This window comes from Mirounga angustirostris, unplaced genomic scaffold (genome assembly GCF_029215605.1).
Source record: "Mirounga angustirostris isolate CCGP_5_RB_7025 unplaced genomic scaffold, mMirAng1.0.hap1 SCAF_11, whole genome shotgun sequence".
Classification (NCBI taxonomy): domain Eukaryota; kingdom Metazoa; phylum Chordata; class Mammalia; order Carnivora; family Phocidae; genus Mirounga; species Mirounga angustirostris.
This window is the reverse complement of record NW_026991719.1, coordinates 17,901,088-17,926,375: the sequence shown is the minus strand read 5'-3', so window position 1 is coordinate 17,926,375 and position 25,288 is coordinate 17,901,088. Positions and strand designations below refer to the sequence as shown.

General features: G+C 38.5%; 1 protein-coding gene across 4 annotated transcripts in view; it reads right to left on the bottom strand.

The window, feature by feature from the left end:
- Nucleotides 1-1,150: 1,150 nt before the first annotated feature.
- The window catches only part of MBTPS2 (membrane bound transcription factor peptidase, site 2), a 56,257-nt gene continuing 32,119 nt past the window's right edge, over nt 1,151-25,288 (bottom strand). Inside the window, exons 9-19 of one of the 4 annotated variants that reach the window (XR_010406061.1) lie at nt 24,939-25,128; nt 23,379-23,454; nt 21,260-21,859; nt 19,540-19,692; nt 16,705-16,761; nt 13,846-13,944; nt 8,753-8,995; nt 6,463-6,584; nt 3,417-3,505; nt 2,310-2,405; nt 1,183-1,353 (exon numbers count right to left, since the gene is read on the bottom strand). Coding sequence is in view for 1 of the 4 variants with exons in the window: in XM_045875897.3 (XP_045731853.1) it covers nt 21,637-21,859; nt 23,379-23,454; nt 24,939-25,128 (489 nt within the window). In the remaining 3 variants the exon portion in view is untranslated. Of the gene's footprint in view, nt 1,354-2,309; nt 2,406-3,416; nt 3,506-6,462; nt 6,585-8,752; nt 8,996-13,845; nt 13,945-16,143; nt 16,762-18,803; nt 21,860-23,378; nt 23,455-24,938; nt 25,129-25,288 lie in introns of those variants that run through there. The other 3 variants (XR_006790866.3, XR_010406059.1, XM_045875897.3) reach the window with 3 other exon arrangements.

Below are 25,288 nucleotides of genomic sequence, written 5' to 3'. Positions count from 1 at the left end.
AGACATGCAAATCCCAAAGATAGTCAAACAACATGAGGTTTATATGAGCTCAGGAGCAGGATAGGGGTCTGAGGATACAAAGGGGAGAAAGATCATTAGCAGGAAGGTGAGAGGAGGTGTTTGAAAAACAAAGTTGCCCTATTACGTGGGTAAGTTTCTTGGGTAGAGAGGAATCTCTGTAAATAGCTCTCTTCCTGGAACCAACAAGCAGTTGAGGGGGAGGTAAAGAGCTTTTCTTGAATATGCTGGGTTTTGATTGCTTTTGACTCAAAATAATGTTCATGCCAAAGTGGCCCATCTTGGGGCATACTGCCCTTGGCCCCTACAGTTTCCTCCTCTGAAACTTCCCTTAAGTTTCACATATAAAAGTTAATCAGGTAGACCATTCTGTCTTGTTGAACCAGCCCCTGCAATAAGTTAGTTCAGTTAAATTCATTTCAGGAGGCAGTGATGCAATTGTGTTCTCAAAGTTAGGCCTATGGTTCAAGCAATCAGGTTTTAAATAAGAGACATTTCTATGGAAACAAAAGAAAAAGAATGGTTAATGATTGGATCACATTATAAACCACAAACATTTGAACTACAAGCCCAATGTGGGGCTTGAACTCATAACCCTGACATCAAGAGTCGCATGCTCTACTGACAGCCAGCCAGATGCCCCGTGGTGATCTTTTTGAATGGCCCAAAGAGCAACAAACATATAGATTGCCAATATGTGAGCTACTGTGGCTCAGTCGGTTAAGTGTCTGCCTTCTAAGTCTCTAAGTCTGCCCTGATCCACCTTACAAGCCCCCCTGCTCAGGTCATGATCCCAGGGTCCTGGGATGGAGCCCGAAGTCGGGTTCTCTGCTCATCAGGGAGTCTGCTTCTCCCTCTCCCTCTGCTCTTCCCCCCCCCACCCCCAGTTCATGTGCTCTCTCTCTCCCTTTCTCTCTCCCTTTCAAATAAATAGATAAAATATCTTTAAAAAACGGGAAATATAGAGAAGAGATAGCTATTTAGAATGCTCATAGAACTTTGGTAACATCACAGGTTTTTAGATTGAGGAACATTCTCCCAAAATATGAATCGGCACACAGGTTTGGTTGCTTACCAAAAAGCTATTCCTCTCTCTCTTTTACCTTCTGGCAGGGTCTGCCTCTTATAATAGAGGCTAAAAATACCAGATACTCTCTCTCTCACCCTCCTTGCTGGTAGCGCTGGCCATGTGGCCCAGGTTTGGTCAGCGAACCCTTCAGCAGCACTCTTCTTTAGATGCGTCTAGAAAGATTTTCCATCCGGATGAAAGCAGGATATTCAAGGAGAGCTTTCTTTCCCACTTCTTCCTTCCTGTCATTTCATAGGCTATGGGAGCTGTGGAGACCATATTGCAGCCATTAAGCACTAGACAAAAGCGAACATGCTGAGAATGACAACATATAGGGATGGAAAGAGCCTGGGTCACTGACAACACTGTTTAGCTGGGATGACCATCTACCTCTAAACTTCTTGTTAGGTAAGACAATGAAACTTCCTGTTATATCTGCCACTTTTAGTTGGATATTCTTATTCACAGGTAAAAGCATCTTAACTGATTCAAGAAGATTTTAAATACAGGGGCGCCTGGGTGGCTCAGTCATTAAGCCTTCGGCCCAGGTCATGATCCCAGGGTCCTGGGATCCAGCCCTGCATCGGGCTCCCTGCTTGGATGGATTCCCTGTATGTTTGCTATTAAATTTGATTTTCTTTTTTTTCTTTTTTTTTTTTTTAAGATTTTATTTATTTATTTGACAGAGAGAGAGAGAGAGAGAGAGCACAAGTAGGCAGAGTGGAAGGCAAATGGAGAGGGAGAAACAGGCTCTCCGCTGAGCAGGGAGCCAGATGTGGGGCTCGATCCCAAGACCCCAGGATCATGACCTGAGCCGAAGGTAGCTGCTTAATGGACTGAGCCACTCAGGCGCCCCAAATTTGATTTTCTTCTATTAATCTGTCTCATGTCACTTTGACTCTTAGTCCAGCTAGAGGGTCTTTTTTTTTTTTTTAAAGATTTATTTATTCATTTGAGAGAGAGACCATGAGCAGGAGGGTGGAGGAGAGGGGTAGAGGGAGAGAGACTCTCAAGTAGACTCCACGCTGAGTGTGGAGCCAGACGCCGGGCTTGATCTCACAACCATGAGATCACGACCTGAACCAAAACCAAGAGCAGGATGCTTAATCAACTGCACCACCCACTCACCTCCAAGCTAGAGGGTCTTAAAGGGCAAAGGAAATTCTTTCTCCCCAACATGATATAATCCACAAGATACTTGAATTCGCTGGACACCTCTTACCCTGACACTGCTGCAGCTGAGAGATCCTTGGGACTTCTGACATTCAGCCAGTAGCAGGTAAGATTTCTTACCATGTCAGCCTCCTGGAATCTCTATCTGTGGAGGCAAATGGAACCATAGTGGTGAGAGACCTTTTTCTCTCTTTCTGAATTTAGCAGGAGAAAATACTTGTGGAACTAGTTCCTTTGGCTAGGTTACACTTTGGCTACATTTGGTAGAGTGCTCTTTGGTTACTGATCCATTTCCTCCCAGAGATGGTCTCTGTTTTCCTTTGTCTGTCTTTGGTGTCCTTTAATCCCCACATGAGGTAAGGCTGTTGCTAAGGAACGTGTTGGAAGCCAAAGCTGCAAAATTGGTGGGCACAGGTCGAACACTTAAAAGCTGTTAGAGTGCTCACCACCTCAAGAAGGCTCCCATGTTACGGTAAGTTGGTCACAGAACAGGTTAGATTGACACTAGGTCACCCCTGAACCTCAAGAAAACTTCCGTGCAATGAGATACACTGTAAAACAACACACAATCCCTAACCCTGCTGCACTTCCCTCCTAAGTATTAGTGTGGCTGTGGCCCCAAGAGACCCAAGGCCTAGCCAAGGCTTGTAATGTGCATATAAAAGATGTGCCCTTTCCTCTTGTTCTGTGTGGGTTTTTTTTTAAGATTTGAGAGAGAAAGCATGAGTGGGAGAGGGGGAGAGGGAGAGAATCCCAAGCAGACTCCCCGCTGAGTGTGGAGCCCAACTTGGGCCTTAACACGGGGCTTGATCCCATGACCCTGAGATCATGACCTGAGCTGAAATCAAGAGTCGGATGCTTAACCAACTGAGCCACCCAGGCACCCAGTCATGTTCTATGTCTTAAGAGTACAGCTGGGGCACAGGAGTGCAAGAGCACCTGGCTCCGGGGGTCCCAAACAGAACAGGTTTGGCCACTCACCGCTGACAAAATCCAAAGGCAGAGAAGGTAGTGGTGGTGAAACAAGAAAGGAATTTATTTCAGTGAGGCCAATACCCAGAAGACAGTGGACTAGCGTCTCAGAGACTGTCTCCAAAGTGCTAAAAATACTTCCAGGTTTATATCAGGAAAATGTGGGGCAAAGGCGGGTGGGTACCTGCAGGTGGGCCGTGAAGGTCAAGTCGATCATTGTCCTGAAGTCAAGCACAGGCAGGGTCTTGCTGCTTTGCCCTCAGGGTCTTTTGCCTGAGTGAAGAGATAAGCCAGAAAGAAAAACTTAATCAATTAGAAAGTTTGAGGTCAAAATGGAGGTAGTTGAAGTCCTCTTTCAAGAGCTTGGCTTTGTGACCAGTGAGAATATTCTCTTTGGTCTCTACCATTCAGAGGGTGCACTTTCTCGAGTGCACTGGGTGACCAGTCAAATAGACTGAGATCCGAGGCTCGCTCTCTCTGTCTGGCTGTGGGAAGTTTGTCATGAGAGGTTCTGGCCCAGAGGAACTCTTGTCATCTCAACCTCCGTTGCTTGTGAGTGCTGGAAAGTCCTATTCCAGGAGCACTCGCCCAGTGTCACAGATGAGCAGGTCTGTAATTGGAGGCATCTCACGATTTTGTGAGGACCAGAGACACAGTTTTCCCTACACCATCCTTACCTTATGTGCAAGGAAGACCTTTGCTTTCTCAGATGAATTTTGGGAGTAAACTTTTGAATCATGGATGCTGTGTCATCTAACCCCTCTTTGGATGCCTTGCATCTCTGGTTAAACCATTAAGGCTTATTGGTTTATTAATACATCCTACTCAATGGCTGAAGGATGGAGACTTTAAATTGACTATATTAAAAACTTTTTTTTAAGAGACAGCTCTCAACTGTCTTATTAGTAGATTAGCTAGCCTTAGGGACCACCTTGACAAGATGAAATAATGGAAATTAGACTTACGACTTAAAAATAAATGTCCACATCCAACGTAAATTTCCCTTCTTAAAACCCAGCTTCATCTGCCTGTTGTAACTTCCCTTTCCCTACAAGATTTACAGGAAGCACTGCAGCCTAATCTCTAGGTTCAAAGTATACAGGTTGCTCATGTAAATGTTACAGGATTTTTGTCCCCTTAGTGCCTGAGGTTCTTGGTCACGCTGCTTCGAAGAATGAAGAGGTAGACCAGAAGAAGAGTGGTGGGCAGCAAAGCAAAGTTGTTGAGCAAGAGTATAAAGCTCCTGGAGAGGGAGGAGGGCCCGAGAGGGTTGCCCTCGGAGTTTCTAAGTTTAGGGGTTTTTATGAGCTCTTTTGCAGAACTTTCTTAAGCAATCAGGGCTTTGGTCACATATCTGTCTATCTATTAGGTTAATGTCTCTGTGCTGATGGTCTTTTTTTGCTCACATCTGGAGGCTTATGTCTTAATTGCCCCTTGCCCGTGATAGTGACAAATGCTTTGTGGTTAATTGCCTTATTTTAGGACGTTTTGCAGAAGTCATTTCTGCAAAGGCTGCAAAGCAAAATACTAATGTGGTCCTGTGTAAACTGTAAAACAGGATGTTAGTGTTTTATTTTAGCTGTCCTAACTCCATATTTTCTTGTTGGGGACCCTGGCCCTGACTACCTAACTGTTCAACTAACTCCTAACAGTATTGCTAAAATTAACTTGTAAAAGAGATCTATGTAGTCAGTTTGAAGGCAAGTGCTTGTAAGATTGGGCATATAAAATTCAGAAAGACAAAAACTAACCCAAATGTTTTTCAAGTTCACATGATCTGGGAAAGTATTCAATATGAAAGCTAATTTAAAGTTGTCGGTTAAATTAAAATACACATTTTTAGAGTTAACTTGTAGTCTGCCTGTGTTCACTGCAAGTCAAATAAGTCCGTTATCTCTGTTGCAAAATTTGTCTAGAAAACCAGAGTAATGGTTGACTTTGTCTGATGCCTCATAAAGTTTTGTGGGTAATCTAAATGTAATTGTTAAGAACAAGTAGTTTAAATAGATGTAAATAAGGTAAAAGGTTTATAAGTAAACTTCTAAGTAGTTTCAAAATCTTTGGTAACCTGAAACTTTAAAAATTTTGCTAAGTTAAATAATGAGTTAAGTTAAATTTATTGAATACCTAAATCATCTCCAAATAAGACAAAATAATAAACCATCAAGTACTAAACATAAGTTTATCTGTTTTTATCTTATCACAGAGAAACTAAAGATAAATATGGGTCTATTAGTAAACCTGGTTTATGTTTTATTGCAAAATTATACTATGAAAAAGCACGTTTCTAGAAATTATGAAATGTATTCCATAAATTTGCTAATGTAAAGAATAATGGTGTAACAGATGGCTCACAACTGCTTACTAGTTTTCACTAGAAATTAAGTTTTTAAAAAGTTATGAATTCTAATAAATGTAAATGAGAATACTGGAAATAAGGGGAACAACTCTGTATGCAAGGAAAATAAGACGTGTTTTTGGTAAGAAGTAGTATAAGGAATAGAAATACATTTTTATTGAGTTGAGGTAAATAAAATGATTTTGTCCTAAAATGAGCCTGGTTATTTAAAGAGGGAAAACTGAGGGCAAAATGTGAATGTAAAAAAGTTGTAGAGGGTTTATACAAAAGGAACCTTTTGGGGGTGCCTGGGTGGCTCAGTTGGTTAAGCGACTGCCTTCAGCTCAGGTCATGATCCCAGGGTCCTGGGATCGAGTCCCGCATTGGGCTCCCTGCTCTGCAGGGAGCCTGCTTCTCCCTCTCCCACTCTCTCTGTCAAATAAATAAATAAAAAAATCTTTAAAAAAAAAAAAAAAAAGGAACCTTTTTTTTTTTTTTTTTTTTTTTAAGGTTTTATTTATTTATTTGAGAGAGAGAGACTGAGAGAGAGAGAGCACATGAGAGGGGGGAGGGTCGGGAGGGTCAGAGGGAGAAGCAGACTCCCTGCCGAGCAGGGAGCCTGATGCGGGACTCGATCCAGGGACTCCAGGATCATGACCTGAGCCGAAGGCAGTCGCTTAACCAACTGAGCCACCCAGGCGCCCAAAAAGGAACCTTTTGAAAGGAATTTATGTGTGGTCAATACTGGCTAAGATTAAGATAATTTTCAGTAAGTAAATGAATTTTAATGCCAAAAATGAAAATAGTGTTTTCTCTTTATTAAAAGGACAAAGTTTTCTTGAACTATTGGTCTGCTCTTAATAAGAAGTTGTAAACAGAAGTTTTTCTTTACCTTTAAAGTTATCTGCCTAGGGGCACCTGGGTGACTCAGTCGGTTAAGCATCTGCCTTCGCTGCTCAGTGGTGCTCCCTCTTCCTCTGCTGCTCCCCCTGCTTGTGCACTCGTTCTCTCTTTCTGTCAAATACATACATACATACATAAAATAAATTTATCTGCCTAAAAAACAAAGACTCTATGTTTTGCCAAAATAATTTCCTGTTTGTCAGGTCTTTGATTACTTAGAAAAAAAAAAAACGGAGTCAAAACAAAAATAAAAACAAAAACTGAGTCTTAATATTAAAAAAGCTAAATTTTGCTCACTACTATGTAACCTTTTATATTTGCCTTTAATATCTTTTATTGTCACTTTGGTTAAATGGATATTGTTTCATAATAATTTATGATTCTAGTTAATCACATGTTCAAACCTTTTAATATTTTTTAAACATACTTCCCCAAATAAAATTTTTTTTAAAGATTTTATTTATTTATTAGAGAGAGAGAGAGAGAACACACAAGAGGCAGGGAGTGGCAGAGGGAGAGGGAGAAGCAGACTCCCCGCTGGGCAAGGAACTCAACACAGGACCCGGGGATCACGACCTGGGCTGAAGGCAGGTACCTAACCGACTGAGCCACCTAGACGCCCCACAAAATCAAATTCTAAAATAGTCTTTTGGCCACAATCTGAGGTGTTACAAAGGGCTCATGGAACATTTCAAAGATTTTGTGAGACATTAAACTAATTAGGCTTATTTGGTATGTTAAATTACATGAGAAGCATTGTCAAATAAGTGGTACTAAACCCTCTTAGATTATATTTGTATAGATATCTTATTAAGATAAGTGTTCTAAAAATGGTATAAAACTCCTAGAAATCCAATGTCCGGTATGTTATTAACTTGAAATGTTCATTTACAGTTACTGTTTTACTCTGATGCTGTTGCAAATGTGTTTCATATTAAAAGATACTCATAGAAAACCTCTGAGTATAGGTTCCTGATAACCTTAAGATCCTAAAAGTGAGGGGCGCCTGGGTGGCTCAGTTGTTAGGCGTCTGCCTTCAGCTCAGGTCATGATCCCAGGGTCCTGGGATCGAGCCCCGCATCAGTCTCCCTGCTCCGCGGGAGGCCTGCTTCTCCCTCTCCCACTCCCCCTGCTTGGGTTCCCTCTCTTGCTGTGTCTCTCTCTGTCAAATAAAGAAATAAAAAAATCTTAAAAAAAAAAAAGATCCTAAAAGTGAACTAAGAATTTCTAAAACTAGGGGGAAAACTGGATTTAAGCAGAACAAAAAGTAATAACATGGAACTGCATGAACTGAAGAGGGTAAATGTAATTTTTATGACTTTCTGTTTAAAACATTGCTGACCTTTAAAAAAGTGCTTTGTTTTTCCAAATTAAAAAAAATACTCTTAAGCTTACTGATTTATAGCAATTTGATAAAATATACCTTTGTGAACAAATTGAAACATCTTTTGTCCCTACCTGATCCCTCCAGAATTCAGAAACTGTCAGTGAGTGTTCTTTTTTTTAAGATTTTTAACTTTTTTTAAAAGATCTTAGTTTTAAGTAATCTCTACACCCAACGTGAGGCTTGAACTCACAACCCTGAGATCAAGGGTCACATGCTCCACCGACTGAGCCAGCCAGGCATCCCGAGTATTCTTATATTTTTATGGCAATATATATTTGCATAAATTCAATAAGAATCCGTATTCCTTACAGCAGGACACAATTGGAAACATGGATTATATGACATAATTGAAAACGAAAGACTGGTTGCCTCCATTTTGACCTCAAACTTTCTAGTTGGGTTCGTTTTCCGGCTTATCTCTTGGCTCAGGCAGATTTTTTTTTTAAGATTATTTATTTATTTGAGAGAGACAGAGTGTGTGAGAACATGAGTTGGGGGGGTAAGGGCAGAGGGAGAGGGAGAACAGAGCCCGATGTGGGGCTCGATCTTAGGACCCTGGGATCATGACCTGAGTCAAAGGCAGATGCTTAACCGACTGAGCCACCTAGGCACCCCTATATTTCCCGTTTTGATTTGAAAATAAAAAATGAGATTTAAGAAATCCAATCCAGTATGAGAAATATTTAATACTACATAAAACAACCACAAGTAGATTAAGGTTATAAGTAGGTTGCCAAAATAAAAGCCTGATTGATTTCCCTTTAGTAAGGAAGATCCTTTGAGATCCTGTGTGTTGCTTGATCTCCACAGAGCTTGCATGTTCGAAAAATGTGCTACTGGTGTTTTTGTAGACACGCAGAGGGAAGTCATTTAGTATATTCAACAACTTTACTTTTCAGGTTGCGTCCAATCACTTTATGCCTCCAGTGTCCAAAGTGTGCTAGAGATCCTGGCAGAAACATTTGGATGAATCCCTCAGGTTGCATCTCTTCTGGGTGCCTTTTCTTGAAGTAGAGTTAGGCTGGTTGAAGCATAGCCTTTCTTCCTGGGGAGTAGGTGGCCTCTGCTTTTTGGACATCCTCCTTGAATGTTCTGCTTCAGGAGTGGGACTGGTGGCATGTGGTCCAGCAATCTGCTGTTAGACAAGGGGATGAAGACCTTTGAGTTTCTTGGGGCTGCTGCTGACCAGGCTACATTGTCTCTTGGCTCTGAAGCCAGGTTGGCCCTTGAAGTTCTGCTGCTCCACAGAGGCGGAGGCATGGGCCTGCTAGTGAGAAGGGACTTCCCCTTCTGGAAATCACGAGTAGGTGGCAGAGCTAAATATCAAAATATTTCTTATTCCATTTCTCCTCTTTTTATCCTTTAATGTGTGTAGGAACTATGTAATAATCAAATAGCATGACAAGGCAAATGCATCTTCAGCACACTCAGATGACATCAAAGATTGATGACCAATCATCCAAAGAGTTCATTCTTACCATAATGTGGTGAGTCACTTTTATTTTTCTCAGGGGAGGAAAAGAACATTACCAAACTCTCACTCAACTCATATTACTAAAAGATTTTTTTTCCCTCTTTTTAAAGACTACCGCATATATGATTTTTACAGTGAGCAGGGAGCTAACTGTACATGACTAAAATTTATGTGCCTGCCATCCTTCCTGCCAACCACGGGGAAACTTCTTATGTTAAATGCCTGGCCTTCCACTGCAATAGTAGAGAGAACAATTATGCTCATCCATCTCCTTGTCTCCAGTAGCTGAGGGTAGGTGTGAAACTGGAATATACCGTATAAGAGGAGGATCATTTTCTCCTTTAGAGTGGCCTTAGCCATCCACTCAAGAGAGCTCATTGACTACTGTTATGAACTAGGCACTGTGGGTGGCCATACCAAGGGTAGGCAAAGAGTCACAGCCCTCAAGGACACATGGGGTCACAGGTGAATGCCATGAGCACAAATATTTATAAAACTTGGGAAGAACACATGCTATAAAATGGATAAACCTTGAGGACATTAGGCTACGTTAAATAAGACAGTAACAAAAGGCCATATACTCTATGATTCCACTCATATGAGGTACCCAGAATAGTCAAACTCATAGAGACACAAAGTAAAATGGTGGTTTTCAGGGGCTGTTGGAAGGGGGGAGTTATTGCTTAATGGGTATGGGGTTTCAGTTTTTCAAGATGAAGAGTTGTGGAGATGGACAGTAGTGATGGTTGCACAACAATGTGAATGTACTTACTACTGTACAATTAAAATGGCTAAAATGGCAAATTTTATATTATGTATATTTTACCACAATTAAAAAAAAACACTTGAGGAGAAATATCAAATTATGGTGTAACAAAGAACACAAGACTTGGAACTAAAAGAACCTGAGTTCTCATCCTTGCATGTCTACTGACTGTGTGATCCTAGCCAAGTCATTTAACTTCATTAAATGTCCTAATCTATAAGGCAAAGCAAATGACTGGAAGGTTATTGGGAGAATTCAAAGATGTAATGTATGAAAAAGCCACTTAGTTAAATGTATGGGGCAATAGAAAATAAGTTTTATCATGGAGGTGATGAGGGAAGGTTTCATAAGGGCACCGTGATTTGAACAGGTCCTGGAAAGGTAGGAAAAAACATTTATGAGTGCCGATTGTGTGACTATTTCAGTTAATATAGCAAAGTTTTATAGGTATTATTCTCAAAAAGAAGAAATTAAAACACAGAGACATAATTTGCCCAAATCCAAAAAGCAGCTCTGTCTTTAAAATTCCTCATGCTTGCCATTCACAGGAAACTGGAAATAAAAAGTGTTGAAATTGGAAATAAAGTAAAATAGAAAGTTAAAAAGTGGAGATTCAATAAATGCAGAAGCTGGTTCTTCTTTAAAAAAATCATTTTATTTTGAAGCAATTTCAAACAAAAATTTCAAGAAGAATACAAAGGAAAAAAAAGAATATAAACGACTCCCTCATGCCCTTCATCGAGATTCAACAATTGTTAACATTTTGCCATTTTTTAAAAAAAGATTTATTTATTTATTTGACAGAGAGAGCGAGAACACAAGTAAGGGGAGTGGCAGGCAGAGGGAGAGGGGAAAGCAGGCTCCCTGTGGAGCAGGGAGCCCCATGCCGATGTGCCGATCCCAAGACCCAGGGATCATGACCCAAGCCAAAGGCAGACGCTTAACCGACTGAGCCACCCAGGCGCCCCCATATTTTGCCATTTTGGCTTTATTATCTCTCTCTCTGAACCATGTGAGTGTAAGTTTTACACATCATGCCCCTTTAGTCTATCAGAGAGAAAAAACTTCCTCTACTCTCTTAGGTTAATGACTTGATGTCTGCAAATTAAACTGACAAAACACAGATGAACAAGAGGAAAAACAGATTTATTTACACACACAGCACAGGAGTTCACAAAGAAATGTGACTCAAGGCAGTCAGAATTTGGGGCTTATCTGGCATCTAACAGGGGATGGGTAGGGGCAGAAGGTCACTTCTGGGAGAATAAATGACTTCTTAGAAGGAGGAAAGAAAGGGCACTTAAAGAAAAAACAAGTAACTTTCTGGAAAGATGAATGGGCCCCTAGAAGAACTGGTGGGAGATATGATAGTTTTGTATCAATGCCTGTTTGAGAAGATTAGAGGTGCTCCTGGGTAGGAGATTTATGACAATTGAGTTCCGTTGGGAAGCTCTGCTTTTAGGCAGATAAGGCATTTTAGGAACTCAAACGTTTTCAGCTCAAAATAATTTTTATGCCACAGAGTCTTATTCTGGACCCTTTCAACTTCTATACTTCAGCCCTGTGTTTCCCGAGAACTTAGGTAAACAGAGAACATTTTCAAAATCAGGAAATTCAGTGCTATTATCCCAGAGCTGAGCACTCTGTACCTGTTCTTCAATTGCCTCTGACAGTATGTCTTATCTAGAAGGGGGTTGGCTAAACTGCTCCTTGCAGCTATATGAGAACTCCATCTTACTCAACAAGGATTTCTAGAGTGCCTATTCTGTGCCAAGCACTGTTCTAGACACTTAGGATTCAGGATAACTGTATCCATGTTTTCTCTTTCCCTCTCTTAGACAGGGCATCTCTCTTGCTGAAGGCTCTTGCTCTACTTGTGCTCTAGAGCCCAATCTCCTCCCTTGATGATCTACTTTCTTTTTCTTAGGTTCTTCCCATCAGCACCAAAAACATGCCCACGATTTTCCTAGTGCTAAAACAATGACAACAATACTGACACTTTCCTCTACATCCTTCACCAAGTCCCAGTTCTCCCCACCCCTTCCAAATAGAACTTTGTTTTTCAAGATTTTATTTATTTACTTATTTGAGAGAGAGAGAGAGAGAGAGAGAGAGAGAGAGAGCAAGCGCCAAGTACGAGTGGGGAGAGGGGCAAAGGGAGAGGGAGAGAGAATCTCAAGCAGACTCCACACCGTGCCCACAGTTCCATCCCACGACACCAAGCTCATGACCTGAGCCAAAATCACGTCGGACGCCCAACAGACTGAACCAGCCAGGCACCCCCCAAATGGAACTTCTTGGGTGCGTTTTCTGCATTTGCAGTCTCTCCCTGCACCCCCACTCCACTCCATCCACAACCTGGCTCAGCTGTCTGTGCTGTACTGGGGCTGCTCTCTCAAGATCACCTATGAACTGCTAAAGCCCACGGACATTTGGCAGCCTCTCTCAGTACCATCTCACATTACTGACATCTTGACACATTCTCTTCCCTTTGTTTCTCTAATACCAAACTCTCACTTGTGGTTTTCTTCCTAATTTTCTAAAGTTCATTTTTCCTCTTCCTTGTACCCTTTTTACCTAAATGCTGGTGTTCCTGAGTGCTTTATCCTAGGACACCTTCTCTTTCCTTTTGCTTTCCTTCTCTCCCTAGACTATCCACTCCCATGGGTTTAATTACGTATTTGTGGTAAATCAGCTTATACATGGTGTCTCCAACTAATTTCTACAGAGTTCCAGACCTGTATGTCCAACAAACCACTTGAAATTCTCCCAGGCTGTCAAACTCAAGAGTTCCAAATTGAACTGCTCCTTTTCTGATGTTTCCTAGCCACCATTCAATTGTCCAAGCCAGAAACCTGAAGTCTTCTTAACTCCTTCCTGAATCTAAACCACATGAAACCATCAAATATAGTGGATCCTACTTTTGATTTGTTCTCCTCTCTCTTTCAACCTCTACTGTCACCATCCTATTTTATATCACCATCATCTCTTGCCAAGATTAGTGAAATCATCTCCTAACCAATTTTCTTGCCTCCCTCCAATCTATCCTTTATCCTTAGTCAAGGTGATCCACCAAAATGCAAATGTGATTATGTCACTCTTTTGCTTGAGACTTCCAGTGACTTCCATTTGCAATTAAGACTAAAGTCCATAACATATTTCTAAGACCTGGCCTCTGCTAACCTTCTTGGCTTAATCTCTTGCCACCCCATGCCTGCAACACTTAGTAATGCTTAGCATATATTTATTGTTGTAAAAATAAATGGTTTTTTTCCTTACAAAATGCAAAAAAGAAAAACTGTCTTATTTATTGCTATATCCCTGGAGCCCAGAATAATGCCAAGAACACAGTAAGTATGCAATAAATATTTCTTAAATGAATGAAAGAATATTTGTATCAGTTCTAGTGACTACAGAATGGGGTTAACCAAGAAAAATGGAAACTTTTAAATCCAATAACCATCTCCTAGAGTAGCATATTTACAAGAGTCATATTCTAAAATTTGGCAAATTTAAAAACCAACTACAATGATCTCAGAAGAAAAACATTTTAAATGGGGAAAAAAGCACACTTGTTCAAACTTTATAAGAAATAAAATACAAATTCATAGTATCCTCATTACCTCTTATTTTCATGATTTTAAATTATGACTAAAAATGCATATATTTGAACAAATAATCAAGGAATGCAGTGTTCCAAACTTAATCATTATATAATTAAAACAGATGAAGAGAAGATACTTACTTTAAAATCAGGACATCTATTTCAAAGACAGATCTTTTTTTAAACCTTTAAAGACTAATATTAAACAATCCACAGAGAGAGGAATTAAAGCTTGAAAATCTAAGAAGCAAAAAAATATTTTAATTAAGACGTTGATGAAGACAGTACCTTTAGATAATGATATAATTAAGGATAATCTCCAGATTGCTAATCTATATTGCTTAGGAATGAGAAACACTATTTCAATAAAACTAAAAACACCTTAGGGAAAAAAATGATTTAAGGACTCTTGTCAAAGTACAAGACATATTCTCAATTCACTGTATTACTGAATTGAAAAAGTAAATAATAAATAGCTGCCTCCTATATAAATAAGAATGGTTTATTAAATGAGAGATAATTTCACTTATTATAGCCATTCTCTCAAAAGGATATAAATTTATGTCTCCTCCTGGCTGGCATGAAATAGCTGTTAAGACTAACCATCTCCTTTGAGATGACTGGCTAATCATTTAGGGATAACAAAACACAAGATTATATTCCTACTTTGCACCAACATCAAAATACATTGCATGTAAATTAAAGATTATAATATTTGAAAAAATGAAGTCATAAAATGATCATAAAATGTTTGTGAATATTTATAAAATCTTGAGAAGACTTTGAAAACATTTCACCAAAGGTGGAAAACATAAGGCAAAGCTTAACAGATCATAATATATAAAAACATAAAAATAAGCATTAGCATTATACTTAAATGAGGTTTTAATTTATTCACATGTAACAAATCAAATGGCAGAGCTGAGCTTATGATGAAAAGCAGTAAGATAATAATCACTCCCAGGAAAAATGGGCAAAGGATGGGAATAAACAAAAATAACACAATGGCCAATAAATACATTTAAAAATGTTTAACTTTTTTCTAAACAAAGAAATGCAAATTAAAATGGGATGCTGTTTGCATATCCAATTAAGAGAAAAAAATGTAAATGCAACAAGGCGATATGTATATATAAAACGTTCACATTTCAAGAAAGTAATTTTTCTTTTAAGATTATCTTAAGAGTTTGTAGAATTATCCAAAAAATCATAGATATGCAAAAAGATTTAGTTATAAGTATATTCCTCACTGCTTTGTTTATAACATTGCAAAATTGGAAATAGTAGGGGTTGGTTAATTATGTCATGTTCAGGGGTGCCTGGCTGGTATCAATACACATACCCACAAACACAGTTATTTTGAATAGTTTCAGTGAGCAAAATCTTTAGCCAACACCTTAAGTATTATGATTTTTGGTTCATTTTAATTGGAGGAAGAACTATTTAAAGGGATCAAGGCCGGAAGACATTCTGGACAACCAGAGCGAGGCTGAAGGCAGTGGAAGCCAAGAAGGCATATCAAAAGGAGGCAGGATCTGACACCAATGTGATCAGGGATATCAGGGAAAATTTATGTCATAATTCTGCATTATGAAAATAAGTAATTTAAGTACATAATATCTTGAATATGCCAGGCACCATATTAAGAATTTCATGTAGGGCGCCTGGGTGGCTCAGTTGGTTAAGCGACTGCCTTCGGCTCAGGTCATGATCCTGGAGTCCCGGGATCGAGTCCCGCATTGGGCTCCCTGCTCAGCAGGGAGTCTGCTTCTCCCTCTCCCGCTCCCCTCTCTTGTGCTCTTTCTCTCTCTCACTCTCTCTCTCAAATAAATAAATAAAATCTTTAAAAAAGAAAAAGAATTTCATGTAAACTGCTTTAACAATCTTAAAAAGGAAAATACTGTTATATCTGTTTTAAAAATAGTTCATGCTACATAGAAAAATAAACCTGGAACCTGGATTTCCTACCTCACACCATACATTCTAGAAATCAAAGATCTCATTGTGAAAGTACAACTCTAAAGCAAATAGAAGAAAGTGTAGGATGTTATTGTGACTTTGGGATAGGATAGCACTTTTTCAGTGAATGAATCAAAATGATTCATGAAACAATCAAAAAATTAATGGATTTGACTATATCAAACTAAAGATACTCATTCAACAACAAAACCTCATAAATAAAACTTATAAATGGGTGACAGACTGGTAAAAATTATTTGCAACATCTAAAATGGACAAGAGATTGATATATAAAACATGGGCTGTTCTGTAAACAGTTAGATAGTAAATATTTTAGGCTTTGGGGATTATACGGTCTTCCTTGCAACTGCTCAACTCTGCTGTTGTAGCATGAAAGCAGCCATACACAATATATAAATGAATGAATGTGGCTGTGTTCTTTTTAAAAAAAATATTGATTTATTTATTTCAGAAAGAGAGAAAGGGCAGGGGGAGGGGCAGAGGGAGAGAGAGAATCTCCAGTGGACTCCCCAATGAGTGCGGAGCCCAAAGAGGGGCTTGATCCCAAGACCCCAAGATAACAACTTAAGCCAAAGTCAAGAGTCGGAGGCTCAACAGACTGAGCCACCCAGGCGCCCCTGAATGTGGCTATGTTGTAAGAAAACCTTGTTTACACAAATAGGTGGTGAGCGGGATTTGGCTTGCAGGCTACAGTTTGTTGACTCCTAATCTAGAATATACAAAAAATTCTTATGGATCAATAAGAAAAATTTAGTAAACTCAATGGACAACCGGCAAAGGGTATCAATAAGCAACTGGCAAAACGAAAAATCTAAGCGGCTAAACAGGTATATGGATGCGCAACTTTGTTAATCTGAGAAATGCAAATTAAAAGGAAATGTCATTTTGTACCCAATGAAAAGTCAGACAATTCAAGTGGAGGTAAGGGCATGGGGAAACATGGAACCCTAATGCCTTGCTGATGAGGGTCAGTTAGAGAGACATTCTGCAGAGCAATCTAGAAGGGCTAAGTGAACTTACGTATGTGTTTCCATAATCCAAATAAAGGAGAGCTTCTTGATAAAGGACAGCAGGCACCTTATAACAACACAAATACATTTTCCTTATTTTGTAATTAGATATAACATATTTTTCTCATTTCACTAGAAATAGACAACAATACCACCACAGACTGTCACTAGTCTACAGACCAGCTGTTATAAACTACTTCTACCAATGTGTTTTAGGGACACATGAAAAAAATATTAATATTCTTAGCATCTAATTCTTTCACAGTTTAGAGTTTCATATCTTTAAGAGAACTGGCTTTATGATACTTGACTGAGTGTAAAATTTACATAAATTTAAGATAAAGCAAGACTTCAATTTTGTAGGATGGAAGCCAATTATAGGGTTCTACTCTTAGATCTTTCTGAGTTTTTCCCTTCTCTAAGGTGTCAGGAGCACATCAGTAGAAAAATTTGAGAAATGGTCATTTAATAAGAAGGGACAATTATTGAATATCCTTCAATCTTTAGCTAAATAAAACTAAGCTATAAGGATGTTTTTGTCTCTCTTCATTGGGAAATTAGGCAATATAACCTGCTTGGTAATTAGAATTGCAGCTTCCTTTAGCCATTTTTTCCCTACTTCCACCCTGAGTATAATCTGTTGTGGCATTAGGTTTTGAAATAGAGACTTTCCTTTCATCGAATTCATTTGCCATGGTCTGATAAAATATACAATGGATTATTTAAATTAGTATGACCAAAACAGCAAGAGCAGCTTGCAAATACACCAATTAAAAAGGCGTATTGTCTCAAAGAAAATATATCCACATGCTTTATCTTTTTTTTAGGGAGGGAGGGACAGAGGGCGAGGGAGAGAGAAAGACTCAAGCAAGCTCCACACCCAGTGCAGAGCCCAACACGGGGCTCAATCTCACAACCCTGAGTCATGACCTGAATCAAAATCAAGAGTCAGATGCTTAACCGACTGAGCCACCCAAGGTGCCATCACATGTTTTACCTTTTTTTGTTTTTTTTAAGATTTTATCTTTAAGTAATCTCTACACCCAACATGGGACTTGAACTCACAACCCTAAGATCAAGAGCTGCATACTCTACTGACTGAGCCAGCCAGGCACCCCTCTACATGCTTAACCTTAAAAATGATTTGTTATTCAACTCTATTCCAGTACTGAAAACCACCTCAGAGTTAAAAGCTGTGAAATAAATGAAACATTTTCTTTCTTCCCAGTCTTTTATCACATGCTCATTTGCTTAAAAAGTTAGATTATACTAAAGCCTATGTATACTATTGTTTGAGTAGTCATTAAAAGAAAAAGAGTTTACAGTGAATTGTACACATTAAACAGGTGAATTTTATGGTATTTAATTCTATCTCAAGCTGCTAAAAAAAAAGTGGTTTAGATAATCAGTCATCTAGTCTTGTGGCTCTTAACTGTAGTAGAATGGGATCAGAGGCAAAAAGGAGGCGTGGAATGATGCTAGCCAATCAGGATTTGGGCTAAATTTCCAGCCTATTTTATCTGGATTTTAGGTAATCTAGAAAGAGATTATGTGCCTATGTGTGTGTGTGTGGGGGGGGTGGCATAGAGAGGGAAAGAGAGAGAGAGTGGGAGGGGGAGAGAGAAAAGGAGAGGGAGAGAGAGATTGAGGCTGGTCCTGTGGACAAGGGAGGAAGTGCTAGAGCAAAAGGTCAAGACGAACCAAATGTCAGAGTTGAAATACTTTTCCATGAATTCCTAAGAAACAGACTAACTTAGAGAAGACTTCTGTCAGACACTATTGAAAGGAAACGTGATAGTCCTCTTTCTTCATCCATAAACAGGACATTTCCAAAACACTAGTAAGAGCTCAGGAATCTTATTTAAAAAAGACTTCTTTTGGGGCACCTGGGTGGCTCAGTCAGTTAAGTGTCTGCCTTTGGCTCAGGTCATGATCCCAGGGTCTTAGGATTGAGCCCCACGTCAGGCTCCCTGCTTAGTGGGGAGTCTGCTTCTCCCTCTCCCCACTGCTTGTGCTCTCTCTTGCTTTCTCTCTCTCTCAAATAAATAAATAAATACAATCTTAAAAAAAAAAAAAAGACTTCCTTCTGTGGCCGGCAACAACTTTCATATAAGGACTGCTTGAGTGAAAACTGAAGGCTGCTTTTAGAAACAAGAATTTAAAACAACAAAGATCATACTGTATGTAAAGGGAACACTTTTGATAGAATGTTTTTTTTAAAAAAAGACAACACATAAATATGATAAAAGATAGAGTGCTGGTACACATTTATTCTTTTATTGCTAAACATCAAATGCCAGCAACTATGGTATCTTCAACTTGAATACTAAGAATGAATTACAGCACAGTCGAAAGATCTGTAGAAAAAAATACCTGTGCACCATCAATTAGTATGTGGACATTCAATAAATACCATAGGACAAACTGATGACTGAAAGCCATGTATCCATGAAGTACTTGTTTAAAATTTGCTGTTAGAATAGAAGACAATGACCTTATAAGAGCGATCATCAAAAGGTCAAGTTTAACGCATGTCTTTTCAAACTGAGATGAAAAGAATATATACATTCTTTACATATTGTAGGTGAGTTAAAAAAAACTGCTGAAAATGTAAACAACGTAGAGTAGGAACACTGAAAATAAAGTTGTACTGTTGAACGTGACAACACAGAAAGTACATTTTCTTCAAATCCTCAAAGTAATTCATTTTTCTAATTGCTCTACAGGAACCAAAATGGATTATTTTCATAAAGATGATAACATACTAGGGACACAAAGACCTTCCAAGTTATTTTTTTGTTAACATATTTACAGTAAATATTCAATAATACTATTCATAGCTTACTTAAATAGAAACATGCTTTTCTAATCCATAAATACCAGTATTCATCATCCATTCAACCATGTTTATTAAGTATTTATGATGTCTCATGCACTGTGCCAGGGATGCAAAGATGAGTATGGCATGGTCCTTGCTCCAGAAGTGCCCACAATCAAGCTGAAGAGACAACAGACAACATTTCCTTTTTTACACGATGAGGCCATTTCTATACAAATGTGACTGATCTGCTCATTATCCTAGTAAGAGTGGTTCTCAAAGCCTGACCCTATGAAGCAAGAGACCAAGATGTTCAAATGCTACAAGAAAATGAGGTGTTTGGTTGTTGTTGTTGTTGCAGTTGTTGTTTTTTTTCCACCCAGAAAAAGAAGTTAATGGGTAGGAGCTCCTCTATTTAAGTTTTTTTCTGTTTTAAAAAACTGATCTGCACATATACGACATATTCATTAGTAAATTGCATAGTTCATGTAATCAAATTAATTATGCAAGTATTTCATGGCATTCCCCAAGCTCTACTACCTAAACAGGTCTGAGCTCTCTGCTAAGACTTTGATCCTGAATCACTATCTACCTAAGAATAGAACCACCACCTTTTTTCTGGGATAAACGAATAACTTGTATGGTTTAACTGATGACCTCAAGTCATTAATAAAATCTTAACATTATACTCAATAAATAATTTCTATTTAAGAAGACAGGCAAACTTGCATACAGTCTAAAGAGTTTCTTAAAAATGATTAAAAACCTTTATTGCCTGAAGTGCGGCTCAATGATCAGAAAAAGGTGAACCCCATGGAATGCCTCACTTAGTGAAAAAGTTGGGTACACAGTTGTTAATGTTCTTGAGTGTATGAGGGAAGCACATATTTTTCATTAAAGAACAGCACGCTCAGACACTTAGAAGACCAAGAGTTCACAGTGGCCTGAGGTGACTTCCTGGATCTTCCAGGGCTCCAGCTCCAGTCCAAAAGACCTTGAACTACTCAGGGCTCTTTTGGGCTCAAGAGTCAGTTCCCAGGCTCTGGCAAATCCATATCTGTACTCATGTGTAGCCATTCTCACTGTACTACCAAGTCTTCTGTGGACCCACAGAGGTAGCTTAGGAGAAAGATGGAAAACAAGGACTAGGTGTTTAATTACTCAATACAGAGAAACATGGAAGCTGCTGGTGAGAACAGAGTATGGTTGAGAGCTTAAGGTAGTTGCTCCTTGAAGACAGGAACCCAGGACCTAGGCCCCAGATAACCCCAGCAGCATAAGAGAAAACGTCTACCCTGGAAAGGTTCCGAGCTTCAAAGCTCTGTAGAGAATGGTAACCAGGACTGCAGCAGATCTGTCTCGTGATCTGTTAAAAGACCAAGCTCAGTTCTCACGCTCAACTTTAACTTCCTCAACTCACATGCTGCAAGTGGAAGATACTTCTTGTAGCTCAGTCTGAATGTCAGAACACAGTGCTGCTTTAGGAGCATATGGGGACACATTATCAAAGAGGCAACTTTTGTGGGGCAAAGCATTTATCATTGTAAGCCCTACTTCCTACTTTGTTCACCTATTTGGTATCATTTGACAAAGATTTTCCCTTTCATGTCAGCAGATTCTTTCATAGAATTTTATTAATTGTAATCAGACCTCAGTTGTCAGAGTACAAAATAATATACCAATAAATCTTAAAATACTTTTCAAACTAAGAAAAAGGACAAGAGATATAGGCCAAGAAAATGCTCACCCTTCCACTTGGCCAGAGTCTGGTCTTCTTCAAATCTGGATTAATGATGCTTTTTCAAAAAGTTTTCCCCGATTAATTCCACCCAATTCTGTTCTCCTTTACACTACTGCAATATGATATGTAGTCACACAAAATGGTTTAACATGAATTTTCACTTGTTTAGAAATTGTTCCACAAGCATCTGAAGTTTGTTAAGTTCAGTCTTTAAAAGTTGGATGTAGTCAGAGACTATGCCTTTCATTTCTTCTGTTTATCCCCCATCCCAGAGTTTGGATATTCTGATACAGGAGGAGCTTAAAGTCGTTGGTTAAAATGTAATTTTAAGGAAATGCTTTCTATTTCATATGAAGTATCATTCTGCAAGATGAGTGCAAATATTACCGTGCTGTAACCATCCAGAGTCCCAGGGTCACGTTGGCAGCCAAAAGTACACTACCACCGAGCAAGATGAAAAATCCTATCAGATCTTTGATATCATTGTCTCCAATCACTGAGGTAAGGGTAGCATCTAGGAAAGAGTTTAAAATCCACTGACCATCCAAAGCAAAGCAGGGCACTGCATTAACAATAGCTAGAGCTCCTGAGAGGGAAATCAGGTACCTGGTTAAAATGAGTTAAGGAGCCGACTGTGAAGTCTGAGTCGAAAACATATCTAATAGTCAGAAGAAGATATTTTACTAGGACTGCATTTGAGATCATAGTTGACTTCCCTCCTTTCTTTAAATTTCTGCCCACCAGTATAGGATATTCCTTCTTAGATCCTGGTATTTGTTTTTAAAAAGATTTATTTATTTTAGAGAGAGTGAGTGAGGGTGCATGGGTGAAGCAGGGGGGAGGGGCAGAGGGGGAGAGAGAAAGAATCCTGAAGCAGACTTCCTGCTGAGCAAGGTGCCCCATGAGGGGCTTGATCCCACAACCCTGAGACCATGACCTGAGCCAAAACCAAGAGCTGGCCGCTCAACTGACTGAGCCACCTAGGCACCCCAGATCTCTACTATTTCAAACAAATTATTTATATTATTTCAAAGCTCAAAAACCTTGACTAGAAAAATAAAGGGCAACCATTTGTAAACTAAGGCAATCCATAACAAACTCAGAGAAAGACAGAGTCTTTGTAATCCTCTAATGACACAAGGAGGGAAAGGAATGTGGAAGCAATTAGAAATAAGGGAAAATCACTTTTTGACTCTTACAAAGTATTAACTTATCTTAGGAAACATAAAGATTTTGGCCGCTTCAACTCTATTTTACTATTATCTATAAGGTTATAGCATAAATATAACTATAACATCACTCTATTTTATTATCATCTATAAGCTTATGTCTATCATAAATCTCTGAGACAAAGGTGTAATCTACAAGGTACAATCTTGGTTGTACATATTTTTCATTAGCTGCTCATTTGTTTTCCCTTTCATTTTTTTGTAAATTATTGAGGAAGGAAATGAAAATTATTTGAAAGTGACAAAAATATGTGTTGTGCACCTGAAACTAATATAACACTGTAATGTTAACTACACTGGAATTAAAAAAACAAAAAAGATCCATGCTTAGAAATAAACTTAAAATCTAGAAAGTAAAAAAAAAAAGTGACAAAAATAACCCTTACAAATTGTTCGGTTTGTTCAGATTCTTCATGATGATGAATTTTAAAAAACCAAGTTTTACATTCAAACTGAATATGCTAAAGAACACAAGATTTTGTCCTCTGAACTGCTATTTTAATAGTGGAAACCAGTTCGATCTCCCTTACGCATTCCTCCACTTAGTCAGAGCTAACAGGCTCAGAAGGGGCAGAATTCATCACCGTGGTAGTAACTGAAGCTTTCATTCTTTATAAACTTACTAAAGGGTCTTAGATCTGTAAATTCAACTCTCAATTTATAGTCTGGGTTCCCTTCCTTCTATATCTTAACTTTTCTCCTTCCCCCACCCATCTCTCTCCCATGACTTCTTCTCTCCTAGGTACCCAATCTGATCTTTTTCAACTTTAAAGTCTCCTTTTTAATTGCTAGCAATCAATCGGTACTTGTAAGGTCTATGCATGCTCTACTCAAGGTAAGCCTGATCATGTTCCAAGTAACACTTTTAAAAACATTCTTCACACCAGAAAGGATACTTGACAAATGTCTCCACAACCACAGGCAGATCTATGCTTAGAAAGTTGAAACGTGGGATAAAACTGGTGATGCTCACTAAAAAAGAAAAACAAGGAATAATGAATATTGTTCATACAGATAAGCAACAGTATTATAAAAATTTTTCCATATGGTCAAAAATTAGGCTAGCCTATTAAATTGGTTGAGAAAGCCCTTCCCAAACATATGCAGGCAGCCTATATGCCCCACATATAAAAACAATTATTCTAGAACACCTAATAAATATAGTGGAATACAGAAATTCATGTCCCAGTGTGTACTTACATTTGGAGGTGAGAATAAGATAAAACTGACTATATACCAAGTATGACTACTAAATACAGAGACTGACTTAAAAACTATGCCAGAATTTATCAAGAGTCCTTATCCTTCAAAGAGATATAACCTTAAAATTACATTCACTGTAACTATTAATAAATAAGAAGAATGACCCAGGTTGTATCTCAGGATATGACTATAAAGCAATGGGAGAGCCTTTTAAAGAGTAACATAAAACCTACATGTTAAAAAAAAAAAACAAAAAAAACCCCCCAAAAAACAAAAAAACCCTACATGTCATGTTCACCAACTGATGAGTGAATAAAGAGAATGTGATATGTTCATAGAATGGAATATTTGGCCCTAAAAAGGAAGGACATACTGACACATGCTACAACACGGATGAACCTTAAAGACATTACGCTAAGTGAAAGAAGTCAGTCACAAAATATTCTACTTATATGAAATGTGCAGAACAGGCAAACTTATAGAAAGAGAAAGTAGATTAGTGATTGCCAAGAGATGGGGGGGGTTGGGGGAAATAAGAACTGACTGCTTAATGGATATGGGGTTTCTTTTTGGGGTGATGAAAATATTCTAGAACTAGATTTGGTGATGGTGGCACAACTCTGAATATATTAAAAACTCTTCAGTTGTATACTTTAAAAGGGTCAAATATATGGTATGTGAATTATATTTCAATACAACTGTTATAAAAAAAGGAACTTAAAAAATTCTTGTTCTACAAAATGAGTTGGACCATACGATCTTCAGCCATATGGAGAAGCTATTTAGTCCAATCATGTAGCCACTGTTAAAACAATTATGCTGGCCCAGTTTTGAAAATTATATTCATATAAAATTCATGTGTTATACACAAATTATAGTCTTATCATGATGATCTTGGCATTCTCTGGGGTATGTTGCTCTTGCCACTGTTTTGGGAGCTTGGATAGATTTAGTAAACTCTCAGAGACTATCTGAGAAATCATCTATGTGACTTGGGCATAAATGGTGGTGAAAAGAAAATACATCACTCTCCATAGGCAGACATGGGATTCAGCTCCATCTCGCTTCATAAATTCAGATTATTTTCCTAATGGTAAATTTCACTCAACACTTAACAACAAGTTAATAAGACTTTGAAAAGTGGTCACATTTATAATAAATAAAATTAACACAGGATTTGTACTGAGTTTCTATCATGGAGAATATATGGCATCTTAATGATTTTCTGAGGGTCGACCACAATAAATACTCACCTGTGTAGTGAAGGTGCAGTGGATGGCCTACATACAACATATCAATTTGAGGTGGATGTTTCACTTTTATTAAGCGAGTATGAGTTTCCAAAGAAGGTATTATACAGAAACTTGAACTTTTTTTACAATCTTTATTGGTTCTACAAACTTGTGTGGCTTCAACTGCTTTCCGGGCAGGTAAACACGTGTGCTATGAACAAAGTATTAATTAGTCAATACTAAAAATAATTTACTAACAAGAAAACCAGAAAGTTACAGCTCTTTAATATCTTTTATGTCACAGAGCATAAAAGGAACAAAATTCATATAGAAGAAATGCCATTTATGTGCACCTACTATAAATTAGATTC